The sequence below is a fragment of the Peromyscus californicus genome, unplaced genomic scaffold (assembly GCF_007827085.1).
Source record: "Peromyscus californicus insignis strain IS unplaced genomic scaffold, ASM782708v3 Scaffold_12__1_contigs__length_115047231, whole genome shotgun sequence".
NCBI lineage: Eukaryota > Metazoa > Chordata > Mammalia > Rodentia > Cricetidae > Peromyscus > Peromyscus californicus.
In genome coordinates this window covers 61,283,801-61,302,508 of record NW_026294413.1, presented here as the reverse complement: position 1 = coordinate 61,302,508, position 18,708 = coordinate 61,283,801, and the positions used below count along the sequence as shown (strand labels likewise).

Genomic DNA, 18,708 nt, shown 5'->3' with positions numbered 1-18,708 from the left:
AGGAACTGGCAAGGTGAGGTGGCTGTGGCTTGTTCTGCTTCTCTGATCTTCCAGTGTTGACCCCAGTACCTGGCTCCGGGTTTGTTTTTATTAATAAGAACTTCTAAGAATTCGTGCTACCGCAGTTCTTTACCAAGAAGGTCCTATTGACCCCGAAACATTATAGGTTACTGCCAATGCTCCAGAACTTGGTGGTAAAACTCTATTGCTGAAGAAACTGCATGCTTGAGTCATAGAACATGGCAAAATCAAACTGGTACACACCTGGAAGCTTCATCTCTACTGGCTAGCTTTCATAGCATTCTAAGGTGCTAGGCATGCTATCAGAGAAGAAAACTAATCATCAGTTCTACCCAGCTATGAGCCCTGTGAGCTAAAATAATGATTGACCTAGCAAGACACACCCACTAGTGTAATAGTGGCAAGAACATCATGGGAGTAACCAACCATTCTCTGCTTGGATTAAAGAATGGCTCCATAGAAGAAACCCATGTCTGGTACTATTACCAAAACAGGAGCTAGACAAATTGTGGACCTTACAGAAGAACCTACTACTATTCTACTAAACGGACAAGGTATTAAACTGACTTCTACTCACTTATTGTTATTTCCACAGATTAATGTATCCTCCAACCCTTTTCTGAGAAGCTTTTATTTGCAGTAGATGACTAATATAAGAGACCTAGAACTGATCAAAGTACAGAGAATAAAAAAATAGCTGAATTCTCTGCTCTAAATGGAACATTTATATAACACCCCTCCTTCCAAGGCTCAAAGATCATTGTGGAAGAAGAGACAGAAAGATCAAGGGAGCTAGCGGTGGTGGGTGGTTACAACGAAAGGGTTTTCTGGACACACCAGGGCAGATGTATGGAGGAACTTAACATCAATTGTGATAGTATGAGAAAGCTCAAGCCAGACAAAATCCCAGCATGGAGAGGGGAGGTGGCGAGGGGAGGTGGCGAGGGGAGGTGGTGAGGGGAGGTGACGAGGGGAGGTGGCGAGGGGAGGTGACGAGGGGAGGTGGTGAGGGGAGGTGACGAGGGGAGGTGGTGAGGGGAGGTGACGAGGGGTCTACCCCTGGCTCAGGAGCTAGTGCACCTGCTGTCAAGAGCACAAGAGTCAGCTCAGTCTGAAGGTGTGGCCATGGAGGGTCTACCCCACCTGAGTGGAAGGACACAGATCAGAGAGTACATAGGCAGCGCAAACTGGACTTGATGGCTTTTTTTTTTTTAAGATGACACAAAGATGGGTAACGAAGAGGGAGTGGAACTGAGAGGAGATGAGGATGGAGTGAGCATGATGAAATCACATTGCACAACATTCTCGTATAACTACTAAAAGATGAGAGGGGAGTGTAGTGGGTAGCCATTCCAGCTTTGATCTGGAAGTTCCAACCCCCATTGAGACTTCGGCAACTGTCACGCCTACAAGGCGGGGCCAAGGGAGGTGCCGGGGGACCCGAGATCTGGATCAGCGGGCGCTCTCTCTGTTGCGGGACCCTGGACTGGAGAGGTGGACCGAGCAGAGCTCCAGAGAGCACCGCTGGACTGTGATACACCTTCCCCAGACTCCGCGACCTACCTATCCCTTAATTTGTAAGTTACGCCATTAAATAAATCTCCTTTTAACTACGTGGAGTGGCCTTAATAATTTCACCAATAGGGGAGGAGAGAGGGAGAGAGTCCTAAGTTAGCATGTCACTTCAAGGACCAGACTGCTGCCCAGGATGAAATGGAAGCACTCCAGGAACGGTGGGCGGTCTGGGAAATCCTTCCAGACTGCCGCGTTCTTTGAGCTGATGGCGTAGATAGATGCAGTTTTCAAACAGGTTGGTGAAAGATATCAATCATATGAATATCTGCACCCCTCAGTGAGCTAACCCTGCCCCAGTGACTAATGGGAAACAGAAAAAAATGAGGGCAAAGTCAAGTGTGGACCCGGGCATTCTATTGAGACACTTCGAAGGTCATTGTGTGGTTTTGGTGACTGACCTTGAGTAGACGCCACTTGTCCAGTATCTACGAGCCTTAAAAGAAGAGATGGCTCAGGAAGTAAAGTGTTTCCTGTGTAGGCATACGGAACTGAGTTCAGATCTCAGAACCCACATAAAAAGACAGGCAGGAAGACACATCTGTAACCCTGGGATCTGGCAGGGGAGGGGGCTAATGTGGGGAGACAGGAGAACCCTAGTGGCAACCGGTGGGGAGACGGGAGGACCCTAGTGGCAACCGGTCAGTCTAGCAACAAGAGACCTTGTGTAAAAAAAAAATGCTGAGGACATTAGTCAAATACCTTTTTTCATGTATTTCAAATAAAAGCTCTCATTGCAACAAGTAGAAGAATGCAAAGAACAGAAGCCAGATTCTTTCTACTAAGTAAGTCAGACGTGAAAGGAATTTGTAGCACATAAAATGTAAAATTCAGAGTGTAAGATGGCGCCCCTGTTCTTGCTAATTTTTTAATTTGAATAATATAGTTATCACTGAAACACATTAGTTATACTAATACAGAATGGATTTATTATTTTAGTAGTAGCAACAAAAGAGCTATAGTATTTGTTCAGTTTTAATTCTCTTACTTTAAATAACACAGATAAAGTATTGGGGGATTCTTTGTAAGATCAGTGTAAGATCTTTGAGATCTGATTTAGACTCAAAATGAGTCTAGTTTGCTTTGGAAACTCCCTTCAGGACAGAAAGAAACAACCCTACCCAGTACCTGGCTGGTCTGCCTGAGGGCCACCCTCTAACCCCCCAGAATGGCCCTAAGTAGGGCCTTGTTTCATTCAGCTGAGCACCATCCACGCACCTAGACCCTAATATGACTCTCAAGAAATGGTTTCCAAAGGAGATGGGGAAGGCAGGTAAAAACCTCTCCTGGGACTTCAGCAAGGAAGAAGCACGGCTCTTGAAGAAACTGCTGAGAATCCTTTAGATGTGCAATACCTTTGTACAAGTTATTAGTAAAAAATAAAATGCGATAAAAACATGGGGGAAATGATTTCCCCCTGTTGGGCAAGGCCTTCACCATCAATAATGCAGTCATGGCCAGGAAATGGGCGAAGCAGTACTACCCGAATCTATGATAACAACAGTGAGGATGTGAACTCTCTTTCATGGAAATCCTTGCCCAAGGTCACCGGCACCACTCCTCTCAGTTCGAGCTGCTCACAGGAGGGGAAACAAAGGCTGGTCAGTCAGCCACTGAGTTAGAATAAGAATAAAGACTTCTCCTAGGCATTTTGGTTAGCCATCAGCATTAAATTTTATTATTCACTCTAATCAATAAGTACTTCTGTTGATTACGTTTTTATTTATAATCTCAAGCTCTTTTTTCTCTTTTCTTTCTGTACTCGACTTTATTTACAACACATTATAAATTAGTTTCATATTTACCTTGTCTTTACTTTTTTTCTACTTACACACTCTTAAGACTTTGGCCATATGCAAATATTTGCATTTCTGCATAAAACATATACAGAGAGCAGGGCAAAAGCTTACAATACAAGTGTACTAAAAAACACTCAAATTTCACATTTGGTGGGTACTGTAAACTCACAGAGAAGAAACACAAGATCTCCCCTCTTTTCTGTTACTGAGGACTGATCCTGAGATCACCCACAGCGTGGTTAGTGCTCCACCATGGGCTTGTAGTCTACTCCCCTTTTTGTTGTTTTATTTTGAAGTAGGGCCCACTAAGCTGCCCGTGCTGACCTTGACCTCCATCTGCAGTTCCCATAGACCTTGAGCTTGCTGTCGTCCTGTGCCAGCCTCTTTTATAATCTTTTTAAATCAAGGGAGCTTCAGACCTCAAAAATGCCTGTTTTGTCTTCTTGCTAAATTCACCCCCAATATAGTCTTACTAAACAAAACTATCTCTCAAGCCTTACTTTTGGGGGTTCTTGTTATGTATAAAAAATTCAACCTTACATACAGTATTATAAAATGAACTGCACTTTTAGATTTTCCCACAACCTCAGCTGTTTTGATCTGACGTTTTTGGAAGCTGAGTTCCCCAGCTGAAAAGCTCTGGCCACATTGATGTCAAAGCCCTTCAATTGGCCTGTGGTTTGAGGCAGCTGGATGAGGCACAAATACATTCTTAGCCAGGAAGGAGGAAGGAAACCCCACTCCCAGATCAAAGTCAAGAGAGCAGAGGCTCCATGTAGCTCTCTTTCCCTGGACTTCATTCAGGGAAAACTAGAGGACCAAGGAGAAGGGGCCTTTCAGTCAAAAAGGAAAGGGGAGAGTCGATGGGATGAAGACCCCTCAGAAAGGGGAGGAATGGGAGCCATTTGCTGTCTATGGCTCAGATTGTGTGTGTGTGTGTGTGTGTGTGTGTGTGTGTGTGTGTGTGTGTGTGCAAGCGCACGTGCATTCATGCTAGTTTCATTCTGATGCTATAACACCGTGACCAAGAGCAACTTAGAAGAAGACAGGGCTTTTCTCAGTTTACAGGTCACATTCCATCATTGAGTCAGGGCAGGAATTCAAGCAGAAAATTAGAGGCAGGAGCCACCAAGGAAATGCAATGTTGACTCACTCACAGGCTCAGGCTAAGCTAACTTTCTCCTATAGCCTGTGCAGGGAATGATGCTGCCAACAGTGGGCTGGATCTCTTACATCAATTAACAGCCAAGATAATTTTACCCACTGGCATGCCCACAAGCCGGTATGATCTGGGCAGTCCCTCAATTGTGTCTCTCTTCTCAGATGACTCTGGGCTGTGTCAGGTTAACTGTTAAAGCTGAATAAGACAGGACATTTCTTGACCTTTGATGGGGAAAATCCCAATAAACCCCTGTAAATGGAAAGATATCTTTAAATCCCCAAATACATTTGATGTACCCAACCTACAGATTATCACAGATTAGCCAAGCCTAGCTTAAATGTGCTCAGAACACTTGCTTGGCCTATAGTTGGGCAGTGCTATCTAACACAAGGCCTGTTTCACAATAAGATGAAATTATTACATGCATTTCCCTGCAGAACACAGCACTTCTGTAAGAAAAACTTCTACGCTTTGCTCTAACCTGCCTTCCTGATGTTTCTACCAGTGTATTTGAAAACTGTCTTGACTTTATGACTTTCTTTTATTTTGTAACTATAGAGCTGATGAATTTGTTACTACACTAGGTTATGGTATTCAGGGCAACCTGAATGGTGATCATTCATATTTGACTTCAGAATAAGCTACCTCTTAATGGCTTTGAGGTGAGATCTGTGTATTTGTGTTGGCAATAGGTTTGGGACCATCTATGTTTGAAAGGATGCTGCGTAGGATGCTGGGATGCTTGGCATTCTTCCTATTTAGCCAGCGCAAGCCCTAGGATGCACAGGCAGGGATTATGGAAGCATTTAAGTCTCCGAGCTCTTGGGGATTCTGATGAATACTATATACTTTCCCCCCAGAAATACATAGATACCTGTGTACATGATACTTGACAGATGACTTCAGAGAGCTCCAAAGTTCTCTCTAGTATATTCATGAGCCCCTGCTTCAGAGCCTCAGATACAGAGAAAAGTCCTGTAGTCCCATTCACCTCCTTCCTAAATTGATGGGTTTGAGCTCAAAGCCATCTGCCCACCTACTGTTCATTTGATCACCATCTTCCATCCCAATGCACTTAAACCCCCAACCACTCACCAGCTCTGTCCATTTGTCCCTATTGTAGGGAGCGTCTGCCAGTCATGAAGCTGTGCCTATCACATCTTCTTAGGGCCCTGCCCTGGCAAGTCTGTCTAGTGGACATGCATGACTCCTAACCAAGTCTGACCCATTAAACCTCTGTCTCAGGCATCAGGAACAAGGATATAGGAAGGCTGAGCCAGTCAGATGATGGTGACCACTTGAGTCTAAAGTAGTGGTTCTCAACCTGTGGGTTGTGACCCCCTTGGGGAGGGCATTGAATAACCCTTTCACAGTCACGTGTCAGATATCCTGCATATCAGGTATTTACATTATGACTCATAATGGTAGCAAAGTTAGAGTTATGAAGTAGCAATGAAAATAATGTTATTGTTGGGGGTCACCACAACATGAGGAACCGCATTAAAGCGTTGCAGCATTAGGAAGGTCGAGAACCATTGGTCTAAAGAGAACATAGAAAAGTTTGAAGAAAGAAAAGTAAGAGGCATGCAGAGAGAGGCAGGAACATGTGTTCAGAGAGCCCACTGTCTTCTATTTCTTAGGCCCTAGGGTCCCCTGGATATCTGAAATGACCTCTTTAAACTATAGCTCACAAAATAGATGGCTGATCCTTGCAAGCAAAATCTTAAAGTGCCAAGAGATGTTAGCCACCTCACTTGATATGCCCCTAGGTGTTCCTAAGTGGATGAGGAAAGGGCTGTACCAGGGCCTCAGACCTTAGCACAACTGACTCCATGATGGAAGTACCATTCAGGCTGTAAAACTCAGCATGTAGACAGCATCACCTGCCAACACTAAAACAAAGACCTAATCCTTCAAAGTCCATAGTTATGGGAAGGTCTCTAAATGTACTAACCTTGCTTTGGCTTCTATAGTTCTGGTTCTGGCTAACTGTTTTTGTTAACTGAAGTATGTCAACCCAGAACATGGGTTTTGTGCTTAAAAGCTCACCCTGAGAAAGGCTTGGTGCTACACTGGGATTCTGAACACCCATTGGAGTCATTGGCCAGCTAATAAAGACTTTCTATTGGCTTAAAGCCATGTTCCAGCAGTCTTCTCTGGTGGATACCCACAACAAGGGCCATTTGTCCTCTTTACTTGTGAGTGGGTGTAAAGAGGCCCAGGGGTTAGTAACCCATGCTCACTAGAAAGAAATGTCAGTGCCTTTCTATCTTCTACATGTGTAGATGCTCTGGTCCCTCAAACCTTCTCTCCTTTACCTTCTATCAGACAGCACGTGTGTGATACTCCAGTCACACTGGTTGTTTTCCATCAAGTTCAGCTTGCCCCAGACTGTTGGCACGTGCTGTTTCCTCTTCTGGAGTACACACACTTCCCTGACCCAGGCTGGCTGCCTCCTTCCAGATTATAGGTCGCCTCTGCTAGAGACTGTTTCTAACCCCCACATGGAGACAAGTGTCTTTCATCAGTCTCTTTCAAATGCTCTACGTTTGCACAGCTCTTTGAGCAATCTGAAAAGTTTTCATTTATGGACTTGTTTGCTGTCTGTTCCTCACACTAGAATCCATTCCCTGACACAGCCCCTGTGTCTACTCATCATTACCCTCCGCAATGCCAGTACCCCTGCCCAGCACATGCTAGGAGCTGAAAAAGCAAGCTGGGTGATGGTGGCTCATGCCTTTAATCCCAGCACTTGGGAGGCAGAGGCAGGAGGATCTTTGTGAGTTCAAGGCCAGCCTGGGCTACAGAGTGAGTCCCAAGAAAGGCACAAAGCTACACAGAGAAACCCTGTCTCGAAAAACAAAAACAAAAAACAAAAAAAAAAGCAGTTGAACAAGCACCTGCCTAGTGGGGAAAGTGGCCCCACCCAATCAGCCAGTGAGCAGACTGTGCAGTGTGGAGATGAAGCTCATCCCAAAGGCCCTACTCTTCCCAGCCCATTAGTTGCCTCCACTGTTGAGGTTGAAGCTGGGAGGTTACAAAAGGGGGGCTCAGAATTAGAAACCCATAAATCTAGACTATAGGAGAGCAAAATCAGCAAGGCGAGTGGAGGAGGACACACATCTGTTTCTGATTATTTCATATAAAATAAAATCTATGTCATAATGTCTGCAGACATAGTTCACTTTGCCTAATCATTTCTTCTAAGTTTTGTATGGGAATTGATGGCTTTTTCTCCCCTTTCAGCAAAAATTCTGCTTTAAAAGCACTAGGGAATTTGTTGTTTAAACATAGCCCAAAGTAGATCCTTTGGCACAGCAAATAATATTGGCTTTGTTTCAATTTATGTTTATAAGCTGACATTTCTGTACTATGGAGTTCTTTTTAATAGTATTCCCTAAATGAATCTAGTTTCATAGCTAGCTATGCTTATTGAGTAGACCTTACTCTTGGCTTTTAGCGTCTAGTTAGCGCTGACCGTGTGAACACATCCTCAAGTGTTCTAGATTAAGCAAACACTCAAGCTAAAACCTGCTGACACAAACCCCAAACATTGTCTTGCTAGGTCCTCTGCTCCTGGTGGTGTTTCTTTAATCCCCCTGCAAACTTGTGCTCTGTTTTGGTCATCTTTCTCATTGCTGTGGCCAGATGCCCAGCAAGATGTAGCTTATCCTTGATCATAGTTTGAAAGACCACAGTCCACCCTAGCAGGAAGGCATGGCAGTAGGAGCTTGCTCACATTTGGATGAATCAGGAAGCAGAGGGCAATGAAGATGTGCAGGCCACATGTCCCTCTCCCCCTTTTGATTTGGTCATTGCCTCTAGCCCAGGGAACAGCACCACCCATGTTCACTGTGGGTTTTCTATTGGTTAATCCTCTCTGGAACTCACCTCACAGATACACCCAGAAGTGTGCCTCAGTCATGCCCTATGCATTTTACATTAATACAACCAAGCTGCCAATCAACTAATTACCCTATGCTCTTCTGCATCTAGTCCAACACTGATGGCTGTCCATTCTGTTTTGGGACAATGGTCTCAGTATCCCATGGGACGTGGACCTATGACATCTTGCTTCCCGAATTCCAGATCTATAAGGTAAGGTCTATGCAGATGGTGAAATTGACTGGGTGACTGATCTATTGGATTCACTAGCCCCGCAGTGTTCCCACAGCACCAGACATAGCGACCGAGGTCAGTAAATGCACATTTACAGAGATGCCCTCTGCTTTCACCCGGAGACATGGCACAGATTAGGAGAGAATGATTTGCCATCACAAACTTCACTTTCTTTCTGTAGTTGGTGGGACTAGTCAGCCCCGTTTACTGTACAGCCTCCAATAAGGGCCTTTCTGGATCTTGGTTTCCTTCTTAGGGAAGAGAAGCAACGAACTGCTTTATAGCATTCATGTTAGGCTTTGATGAAAAGGTGTGTGACTCAAAGTAGGTCCTCCGCAGAGGAAGGGTGTTCCCTCCTGTGTTCTCGCCACTTGTCCTCCAAGACGTGGAGGCTGCAAACAAAGGCTCAGTCACCCAGGCAGTACTCCCCAGGGCAGGTCCCCAAAGGAGCCCTTAAATGCAGATGCTGGGACTGGAGAGGTGGCTCAGCAGTTAAGAACCCCTGCTTCTCCTTCAGGGAACCCAGGGTTGGTTTCCAACACCCGCATTGGAAAGCTCACAGCCACCTATGGTCCCAACTTCAGGGGATCAAATGACCTTTTCTGACCTCTATAGGTAACCACAGGCATGTACTCACCTCCACCCACATGAGAAGGCAAAACTGATATTTATGTCCTGGCCCAGCCTCTGACTTGCAGTTTGGTGCCAACCAAGTCACTTGACCTCTCCAAGATTCAGGGTGTCTGTTTTGTTTTAAAGTGAAGAGATTTTGACTAAATGATTGCTATGGTTTGGATCTGGAATAGCCTTCAAACACTCCAGTGAAGGCAACCACAGAGCTCAGGGTGCAGGGTCGGCCTGCCTCCACCTCAGTTTTGCCCATGCTTGTGGGTAACTTACTCCCTCCTCAGCTCTACTTTATTTGAACCCAGAGGTCAAAAGAAAATTTGCATTGAACATTTTAGGTTTGTTTAAATTAAAAACCTATTAAAAATTAAGAAATAGAAGATGGGAAATTTGGCTCATAGATATTGAGAGAAAAAATCTAAATTCAATTATTACTTGTTTTGAACTTTCTCTTACATTTTTGTTTGGTTGCGTGATTTATCTGGTAGTTATATTAATTTTGTTTGTTTCTTTGGTCTTTTTAACCTAATAGCGTCACACAATTTGACAGTTCACCTCATAGACTTTGCGACCACCATATGCAATGGTACAAATTTTGTCATTCCATTTGCTGGTTGATTTGTTTTTGACACCCGAAGAACTTAATTTTTAATTTATTTCATATAAATATAAGGCGATGTCATATCTTTCCTCACATATATGTGCTTATGTGTGATGTAGGACAAGATAATATACTTTTCGGAGAACAGATTTCCACAAGCTGGCTTCCGGCGTCAAAGCACGCGCTCATCTTCGTCACTCTGGGTTCACGGGGCTGCACTGACAGTCCGTGCCAATGGGTAAGTTCCCGTTTTTCTGCTTCTTAACCAGAATTGGCTACGACCATGTAAAAATTTTGGAGATTTCATAAACAAAGCCGTGCCTAATCGTCTTAATTTACCTGTTACTGATTAACTGAGGAAGTCAACCATCTTCCATACTTTTGCACTCATTTCTCGTCTAGAGGCCTAGGTGATTTCTGAGACCCTTTAGACCCCAATCTGTAACACCGGAAGGTGTGGGGCCAGGAAGATTACAGAAATCAAATAAGGGACTATTTGGAGATGTAAATGACACAATTAAGGAAAAAAAAAACTGCTGGATGAAGTCAGGAAGGGAAAACTAAGAATTATCTAAAGAACATATAAGGAGGGAGGCTATGGCTCAGTGGCAGCTTGCTTGCCTGGCACACTCAAGACTCTGGGTTTGAGTCCTAGTCTCTCCCTCTCTCTCCCCCTCCCCTCCCCTCCCCTCCCACATGCTTTGCTTCCTCATCAGTGATCACAAACAACAAACAAGACGGTGTAGGGCAACGCTAAGGACCTAGCATGGTCCAAGGTCCTAAGTGGAATCGCTGCTATTAGGAGAGGGAGGGATGGAGAGAGACAGAAAGACACGCAAAGACGGACAGAGGCGTGAAAAGGAGAGAGACACAGAGAATGCAAATGGAAGTTCATGCATGAAATACGTGCTAGAATCATGTGAATTCTTGTTAACGCCCGGGGGACCCTGTTTTAAGGCTTATTTTAGGAATAGAAAGGATATGGGGTCTGGAAAGATGCCTCAGTCAGGAAAGTGTTTTCCACACGAGCATGAGGACCTAAGTTTGGGCCCCTAACACCCACATAAAAGCAGGGCATAGTGGTACATGGTGGTACAACCCCCAACACAGGAGCTGAGGGAAGACAGGCAGGAAGATCCCTGGAACTTGTCAACTACCAGGCTAGCCAAATCAGTGAGCTCCAGGTTCAGTGAGATACTCTATATCCAAAAGATAGGGGAGAGAGATTGAGGAAGACATCTGATGGATCTCTGGCCTCCACATGCATACAAACACACATGCACCCACATACTCACATGGACATACACATGATAAGGAGTCTTTTCTGTGTCTAGTTAGTGTGTTTAAGGCACTATAGTTGGTCTCCAAGTCACTACATCTCACTGCGCATTAGAATAACACAGTTAGCCATTCAACTAACTCTCATCAAGAAGTCAGTAAAATACTGGAACGCTTTCAAAGGAAAGAAAAGAAATGACAGACCACGTGGAAGCTCACGTGCTTCACCTTCCTTTTGAGGCACTCACCTCAGTTTTTCCCACGTCTCTTCACCGAATTTCTCTGTCACGAGAGACTGCAGACAGGTGTTGATGAATCCATACTAGAACGCAAAAGGAGGGAATATTTGGAGAATGAAGCACGCTGCCCTAGACCCAGCCTTCCTGTGGGTGTCATTGGAGGTGTGCATGGCCCTCGGGAGCTGACGGTGGCTTTTCCGGGGTTTTCTGGTCACTGAGTAGCTGTCACCCTTTCCTGGTGGAGGAAAAGCTGAGCAGCTAGAGGCTGGTGGTGTGCGGACAGGGATCCGGTGAGCTGGAGTTCCAATAATACCATCCTCAGAAGGGGCTTCCTGCTCCTGAGACCCCGCTTTGAATAGGCAGTTGTTGGATGGATGAAGGGTTTGAAGGCATTACATTGGGCACTGGGAGACTGAGGGTACAGACTTGGTGTCAGGTCCAAAAAAGTAGTGAAAGGACACATTGTTTTGTCTTTATAAAAATGAATCTAGGTCTGGGTGTGTGTGCAGGAAGTAAAGAGTGGAGAAAAGAAGGAACCAACAATACAGATTGAGAAAGATGAGCTGGGGTGTGGTGCAGTGGTCGAGCATTTGCCTGGTACAGGCAAAAGCATGAAGAAAAAGAGGAGGAGGAGGAGGAGGAGGAGGAGGAGGAGGAGGAGAAGGAGGAGGAGAAGGAGGAGGGAAGAGGAGGAGGAGGGAGGAGGAGGAGGAGGGAGGAGGAGGGAGGAGGAGGAGGAGGAGGAGGAGGAGGAGGAGGAGGAGGAGGAGGAGGAGGAGGAGAGAAAAGAAAAAGATAATACTGGAAGGTGAAGCAGATTCCACCCTATCACCCACTCCCTAAAAGCCAGCATCAGGGAGACAGGGAGATCTTTCCTATGGGTTCCCTCTTCCATCTGTTCCCTTCTCTGCTCCAGCAGAACCAGAAGGGCCTCTAAGAGTCGTTAGTGCCCTGCATGGACCATACAGGTCACCTACCTGCTCAGCTCCTGGGCTCCTGCCTCAGGGCTGGGTCCTATTTGAAAGCACCAATGAACTGAGTTCTAGAAGGTTCTTCCTAAAGCAAAGGACCCTTTTGTTCATCAGTGCCTGGATAGAAGTTGATTATATAGGTCTGGATTGTCACAGAGCTTTTTTCTTTCTTGTTTTGGGTTTTTGAGACAGGGTCTCCTGTAATCCAGGCTGGGCTCAAACTCTATGTGTGGCAAGGATGGCCTTGGATTCCAGTTCTCCTGCCTTCATTTCCCAAGTGTTGGAATTACAGGCATGTACCAGCAGGGTCCTCACCATAGGTGTCTGTCTGTCTGTCTGTCTGTGTGTCTGTGTGTGCCTACGTGTGCTTCTCTGTGTCTGTGTGTGCCTCTCTGTGTCTGTGTGTGCCTACGTGTGCTTCTCTGTGTCTGTGTGTGCCTCTCTGTGTCTGTGTGTATGTCTGTCTGTCTTTCTGTCTGTCTCTGCCTCTGTGTGTGTGTGTATGTGTGTGTGCCTCTCTCTCTCACTCTCTCTCTCTCTCTCTCTCTCTCTCTCTCTCTCTCTGTGTGTGTGTGTGTGTGTGTGTGTGTGTGTGTGCATGGAGACCAGAGGTCAAAGTTGTATGGTATGGAATTTTCCTCAATCACTTCAGACAAAGGATTGTATGTAGCCTTATCATCTTTTCTGGGTTTCAACCACTTGGATGGTACACCTTGGATTCGGTCAGGTAGACAAGTGGCCCAGTTTTTTTTTTATCTTTTGGTGTTCATCAGTGTCTGGGATTGATATAGCTAATCCCTGGGGCCCCCAAATCCATAGGTCCCAGATAATCCCACACAGCATCTAAAGATTAATACCATGCTCTCAGCTCCAGTGGACTGAGTGCTGACCTCACCTGCACAAAACCTGAATTCGAGCTCAGCACCACACACGTCTTTGAAAAGGAAAAAGATGAGAGGAGACGTATGTTCTTCTCCTTCACTACTGACAGATGTCACCACTGGGAAAAGCGGAGAACCGACAGGCTGGTGCACAGAGTGTGCTGGAGTTTCTGGGGCTGCTGCTCCCCAGTCTGCAGAGGATTCTCAGAAGACACCTCCATCATCCCGTCACAGACCACTCAAGGACTTCGTAGAAATGGGCATGTGTCACAGCCAGGCCTGGATTTCTCTGAAACTCTGCTGCCAGCACTGCTCTCCAGCCAGATCGACAAGCCAGCAGGGACTCTCACTGGCCAGGGCCATCCCACTCTTTCGAAGGGAACTTGGGTCCTACCTGAGGCACCCTTGAGAAAGGCTCGTGTTTGAAAGGAGTGTTGAAGTATCTGAAAATGGTAAGGGCTAACTAAATCTTTCTCCCAGTGTCTGTGCCTGCCATCTGTTGACTGGGGTACACACTCCATCCTGTAATACGGCCTTAGTGAGGCCGGGAGATTGGAGCACTTAGAAGGAAAGGCTTGGGCTCTAGAGCCATGCAGGGTTCTGTCTGTGCTTTAGAGCTGTGTGTTTTGGGGGTGAATTGTCTAACTTCTATGAACCCAGTCTGCTCCATGAGCCACACTGGAAATGATAGGACCTGGGAGATGATAGCACCCGGGGGAATCATTGTTAAGTTATAGATGAATGGTTCTGGAGTCTACCCAAGAAGGTGCTGTTTGGCATTGGCCCTTCTTGCAATCTCACAATGGGCATCAGAGCAGTCCTTCCTCCTGAAGCTGAATGACATGATGGATAGAAGCACGTGGTTACTCTGAGTGCCAAGAGCCATGCTCCCCAGAGACTGTGCCTTGAAGGGCTCAGGATGGAGCAGTCTGTAGAGCACTTGCCTAGCACGCATGAGGGCTGTGGGTTTGACCTTCAACCACACAGAAACTGGGCATGACGATCCAAACCTGCCATCCCAGCACTCTGGAGGTGGAAGGAGGATGGGCTAGAAGTTAAAGGACATCCATGAGCACATACTGAGTGCATCAAGCCTGGGCTACAGAAGATTCTGTCTCACACGTAAGTAATTTACCTTTGAAATCTAAAATGTGCTCTAGTATACAGTAGCTGCTTTTGCAAAACCAGCAGTTTCTTAATGAGATATCAACATGATTTTTCTAGCTCTATATTGATACGAAATCAGTAGTCATTTCTTCTGCTTACCTATAAAACCAAGTCAATACAAACAGTGACTGAGAATGTATCTCAGTGGATAGTGTGCTAGTCTAGCATGCACAAAGCCCTGGGTTCAGTCCCCACTATTGTGTAAACCAGCAAGATGGTGCACATCTACAGTCTCAGCACTTGGAAAGTAGAGTCAGGAGGATCAAAAGTTCAAGGTTATCTTCAGCTACACAATGAGTTCAAGACCAGCCTGGGCTGTGAGAGATCCTGTCTCAAACAAACAAACAAACAAAATATTGGCAGGGTTTCATGTCTGGAACAAGTGATACAAGATGTGGCCGTTTTATTCAAGAATTTCCTCTCTTTAAGAATATTTTTAGCAGGGCATGGTGGCGCATGCCTTTGATCCCATCACTCAGGAAGCTGGTGGATTTCTGGGAGTTCAAGGCCAGCCTGGTCTACAAAGTGAGTTCCAGGACAGCCAGGGCTACACAGAGAAACCCTCTCAAAAAACAACAACAACAACAAAAAGTTTTACTTTTTGTCCCAGGGCTGAGAGGAGAAAGCAGACACAAGCTCCCATCCCTAACCAAGAAGGTATCTCTAATCAACAACCATTTGCAAAAGAAAAACCCACTTTCTCCAATGGAGCACTCTTGGATATATTAACCACAATTAAGGGCAAGCCCATGCCTAGCAGTAGATGGCCAACACAAAATAAACTCAATGGTGTTTTTGTAGGGTTTTTTTTTTCCCCATATTGCTTTGTTTGAATATTTTTAATCTTTCTTGTCTTTCATTTATATATTACAGTTCCTGATTTTGTGTTTTATATGTTTTGAGTGTGTGTGTGTGTGTGTGTGTGTGTGTGTGTGTGTGTGTGTGTGTGTGTGTGTTTCTGGTGATTTTCTTTTTCTTTTTCTTTTTTTATGTTTGTTTCATTTGCCTGTTTGTTTTCTAAAGAGAGAGAGAGAGAGAGAGAGAGAGAGAGAGAGAGAGAGAGAGAGAGAGAGAGAGAGAGAGAGATTGGTGTAGAGTTGGATGGGCAGGGAGGTGGGAAGGATCTGGAAAGAGATGAGGGAGGGGAAACCATGATCAGAATATATTGTATGAATTTTCAATTTAAAGAAACACTTCATTCTTTATTTGTATTCTTGAGACAGAATTTCTTGAATAGCCTTGAACTCACTATGTAGCCGAGGCTGATCTTGAACTTCCAACCCTTCCACCTACCTTCTGAGTGCTCCTGTTAGAAGTACAGGCCTTCTTTATGGGATGCTGGGGATTTGTGTGTGCTAGGCCAGCCCTGTATGGAGCTGCTTTCCAGCTCTGGTGCCCTTATTTCAATATAGGAGCGTTTTTAAAAAGGTTTTCAATAAAAATCACAGAATTATACTTAAGAATAAAACTGTAAGAGGAGAAACTTTAAAGTTGTGTTAGCAGTGAGGCAGTGTGTAGTGGGTAGCTTTGACCTGGAAGTTCCAACCCCTATTGAGGCTTCGGTAACTGTCACGGCTACAAGGCGGGCCGAGAGAGGACCCTGAAGACCCGAGATCCCGATGCGTGGTCTCTCTTGGTTCCTGGATCCTGGACGCTGGAGGTAGACCAAGCAGAGTTCTCCAGAGAACTCTGCTCAGACTGCGCTACACCTTTCCCAGACCCTGTTACCTATCCCTTCACTTGTGAGTTACCCCACAAAATAAACCTCCCTTTTAACTACATGGAGTTGCCTTAATAATTTCACCAATATCAGTGACTCATTTAGAAGAGAACATTCCTGTTTACCTACTGCTGACCCTGATGCCAACCCACCAATTCTTGATTTTTTAAAATATATTACATGTCACACACAAATATACACACATGTACATATCTTGTTACATTCTAAACAAGTCACAGGATTTTAAACTTTCAGAAGGGTTGTAGGGATGCCCGTGTTCCTGGGAGCCCCGTCCAACTTCACTTGTTGATGTCTTCCTTAACTGAAGCATCTCTCAGCATTAAGGAGTTCCTCTCCCACAGTGCAGTCAGTGTCAGCTAAGGTGGGGAGCTGAAAGCCGACCTTATGGTGGTTTTATGTGTTTGCTTTGCTAACATCCTCTTAGTTCTCCGGGATCCCATCTGTGACAGTCTGTCAGAAGGATGACTGAGGCGTTTTACGTTGAACACTGTGCTGAGGTAGTGTCTGCCAGGATTCTCTACTTTAAGCCTACCATGCTTTCCTCAGCATTTGCTAAATGTTTGTTAAAGGTAATTTGAAATTATGCAAATATCCCCATTTCTGCTGAAAACCTACCCTTCCTCCTACTGTCTCCTGGCCGATGCTGCTGAGGCAGCTACCACAGTGAGATCAAATGGTGATTTCCTATTTCTCCCACTCCTGCTCACTTCAGGACTCTTCTGGAAGGAAGAATTACAGCTCTAAATTGACTTTTTTTTTTTTTTATAACCAGATATCCAGGCTAGGCGGACACACAGAACCTGAAGATGCAAAGTGATACCATAACCACACACAGTGCCAAAGAAAAGAGCCAAGTCGATTACCTTAAAAAGTAATCGACTTAGGAAGGTAAATAGTGTTTCTATGACTCATGAAGCTTGCCTGACTTTTAACTTGATAGGCACTGGAAACTGCAATCAGTTTTCTTTTGAAATTCCACACCTAGACTTTTAAAAACTATCTAGAGTCGTATTGCTTTGGTGATCGTTTCTGTCAAAATCTTGAGTAAGGTTACCCACACCTGGTGCCAGGGAGGCTTTGTCCTAGCAGAATAGATGCCACTGGCAGCTGCTTACCATGATGTCCAGCGACGTGTCTCCAGGCCCGAGCTGCATACACCCGGTGTCCCAGCTGGCTTACTGAGTCTCTGGAAGATGTCTTGAAACAGTCAAGCTCTTCCACCATGAAGTTGGGAACTAACCATGGCCTTCTGCTGAACCCTGCCTAGGGAGTAAAAGGCTGGGCTGGCTCTGTTGGGAGCAGGTGGGACTTGGCACCTGGCACCCGAGGGGGTGCACGTCTCCAATGCTAAGCTCTTAGGAGTTGAGTGTGAAGCCTGAGGCATACCCCGGAGGTGTCAACACAACAGCCGTGTGCCATGCTCTCCCTGTGGAGGCTGTAGCCCACACAGCAGAGACCAGCAGAACTCCAGGAGGCTGGCCGTACTGCCTTGCCACCTGTGTGTGACAAGTTGGGGGACTTGAAGGAAAAGAGTGTCCCAGGCCTGCCAGACCCTCAGGACTATGGTGACTGGTGACTCTTCCTACCGATTCTGCTGTGCATGACCTTCCCTCCCCAGAAGGTCTCTGGTGTTTATTTTTGGTTTTTTTGTTTTGTTTATTTTTTGTTTTGTTTTGGTTTTTGTTTGTTTGTTTGTTTTTTGCTTTCTTTCTCTTGAGACAGGATCTTTATGTAGCCCTGGCTGTCCTGGAACTCACTATGTTGACCAGACTGGCCTTGAAGTCACAGAGATCCTCCTGTCTCTGGCTCCAGAGTCCTAGGATCAAAGGCATGCCTGGTTCATTCTGAGAAACAGATGCCAAAATTCCTGCCTGCTGTTTGACAAACCCGCTTTCCACACAGCATGTTTGAGGCCTGAGGAGATTAGGGGCTCGGGGCAGCAGTCCTGTTTCTGGAAGCCAATCACAAGTGTATTCCCAGAATCCTGAACTTGGCTCCAAGAGTCCCCCTGCATGCTTCAGGAAGGCTGCCTCTTACAGGAGATTGTCTCCTGGGAGGCCTCTAATTAACCCCTTCGGATGACATCCAAGAAATTCCTGCCTCGACCAGCATTTGACCCCATGATGCTCTCAATGTGGACTCTGCTGGGGCCTGGAAACTCCATTCTCCTGCTGAATCACCGCAATGCTGAGGGCCCAGGTAAGCTGTTTCCTGAAGTCTACTGCCTGAGTATTTCTTGGGGTCACAGATGAGAAATGCAGCCACTAACCAGATCCCATGAGTGTCACCTGAGGCTGTTCCAGCAGACCTGGCCGCTTGTGCAAACACAAGAGGCTGAATAAATAAGTGCAATAAACTGAAGGAGGAGGACGTGGACCCTCCTGACCCAGAGTGTGGAGGTCAAGGCAGCCACTGAAATGTGACTCATGGTTGAGACAAGACCTTGACCATGAGGAGGCTGCGATGGTTCACGGACATCTGTCCAGACAGACCAGGTGCTCTCCTGAAGTCCCCTGGCCACCAGTCCCCG

The 18,708-nt window shown here is 45.7% G+C and overlaps 1 protein-coding gene across 1 annotated transcript in view; it reads right to left on the bottom strand.

Moving 5' to 3' along the window:
* The window catches only part of LOC128107290 (guanylate cyclase soluble subunit beta-2-like), a 72,093-nt gene extending 54,746 nt beyond the window's left edge, over nt 1–17,347 (bottom strand). The window contains exons 1-2 of the mRNA XM_052732992.1: nt 17,294–17,347; nt 11,428–11,501 (exon numbers count right to left, since the gene is read on the bottom strand). Of these exons, the coding sequence (XP_052588952.1) occupies nt 11,428–11,501; nt 17,294–17,332 (113 nt within the window). The 5' untranslated portion in view covers nt 17,333–17,347. The remainder of the gene's footprint in view (nt 1–11,427; nt 11,502–17,293) is intronic.
* Between the last annotated feature and the right edge of the window lie 1,361 nt (nt 17,348–18,708).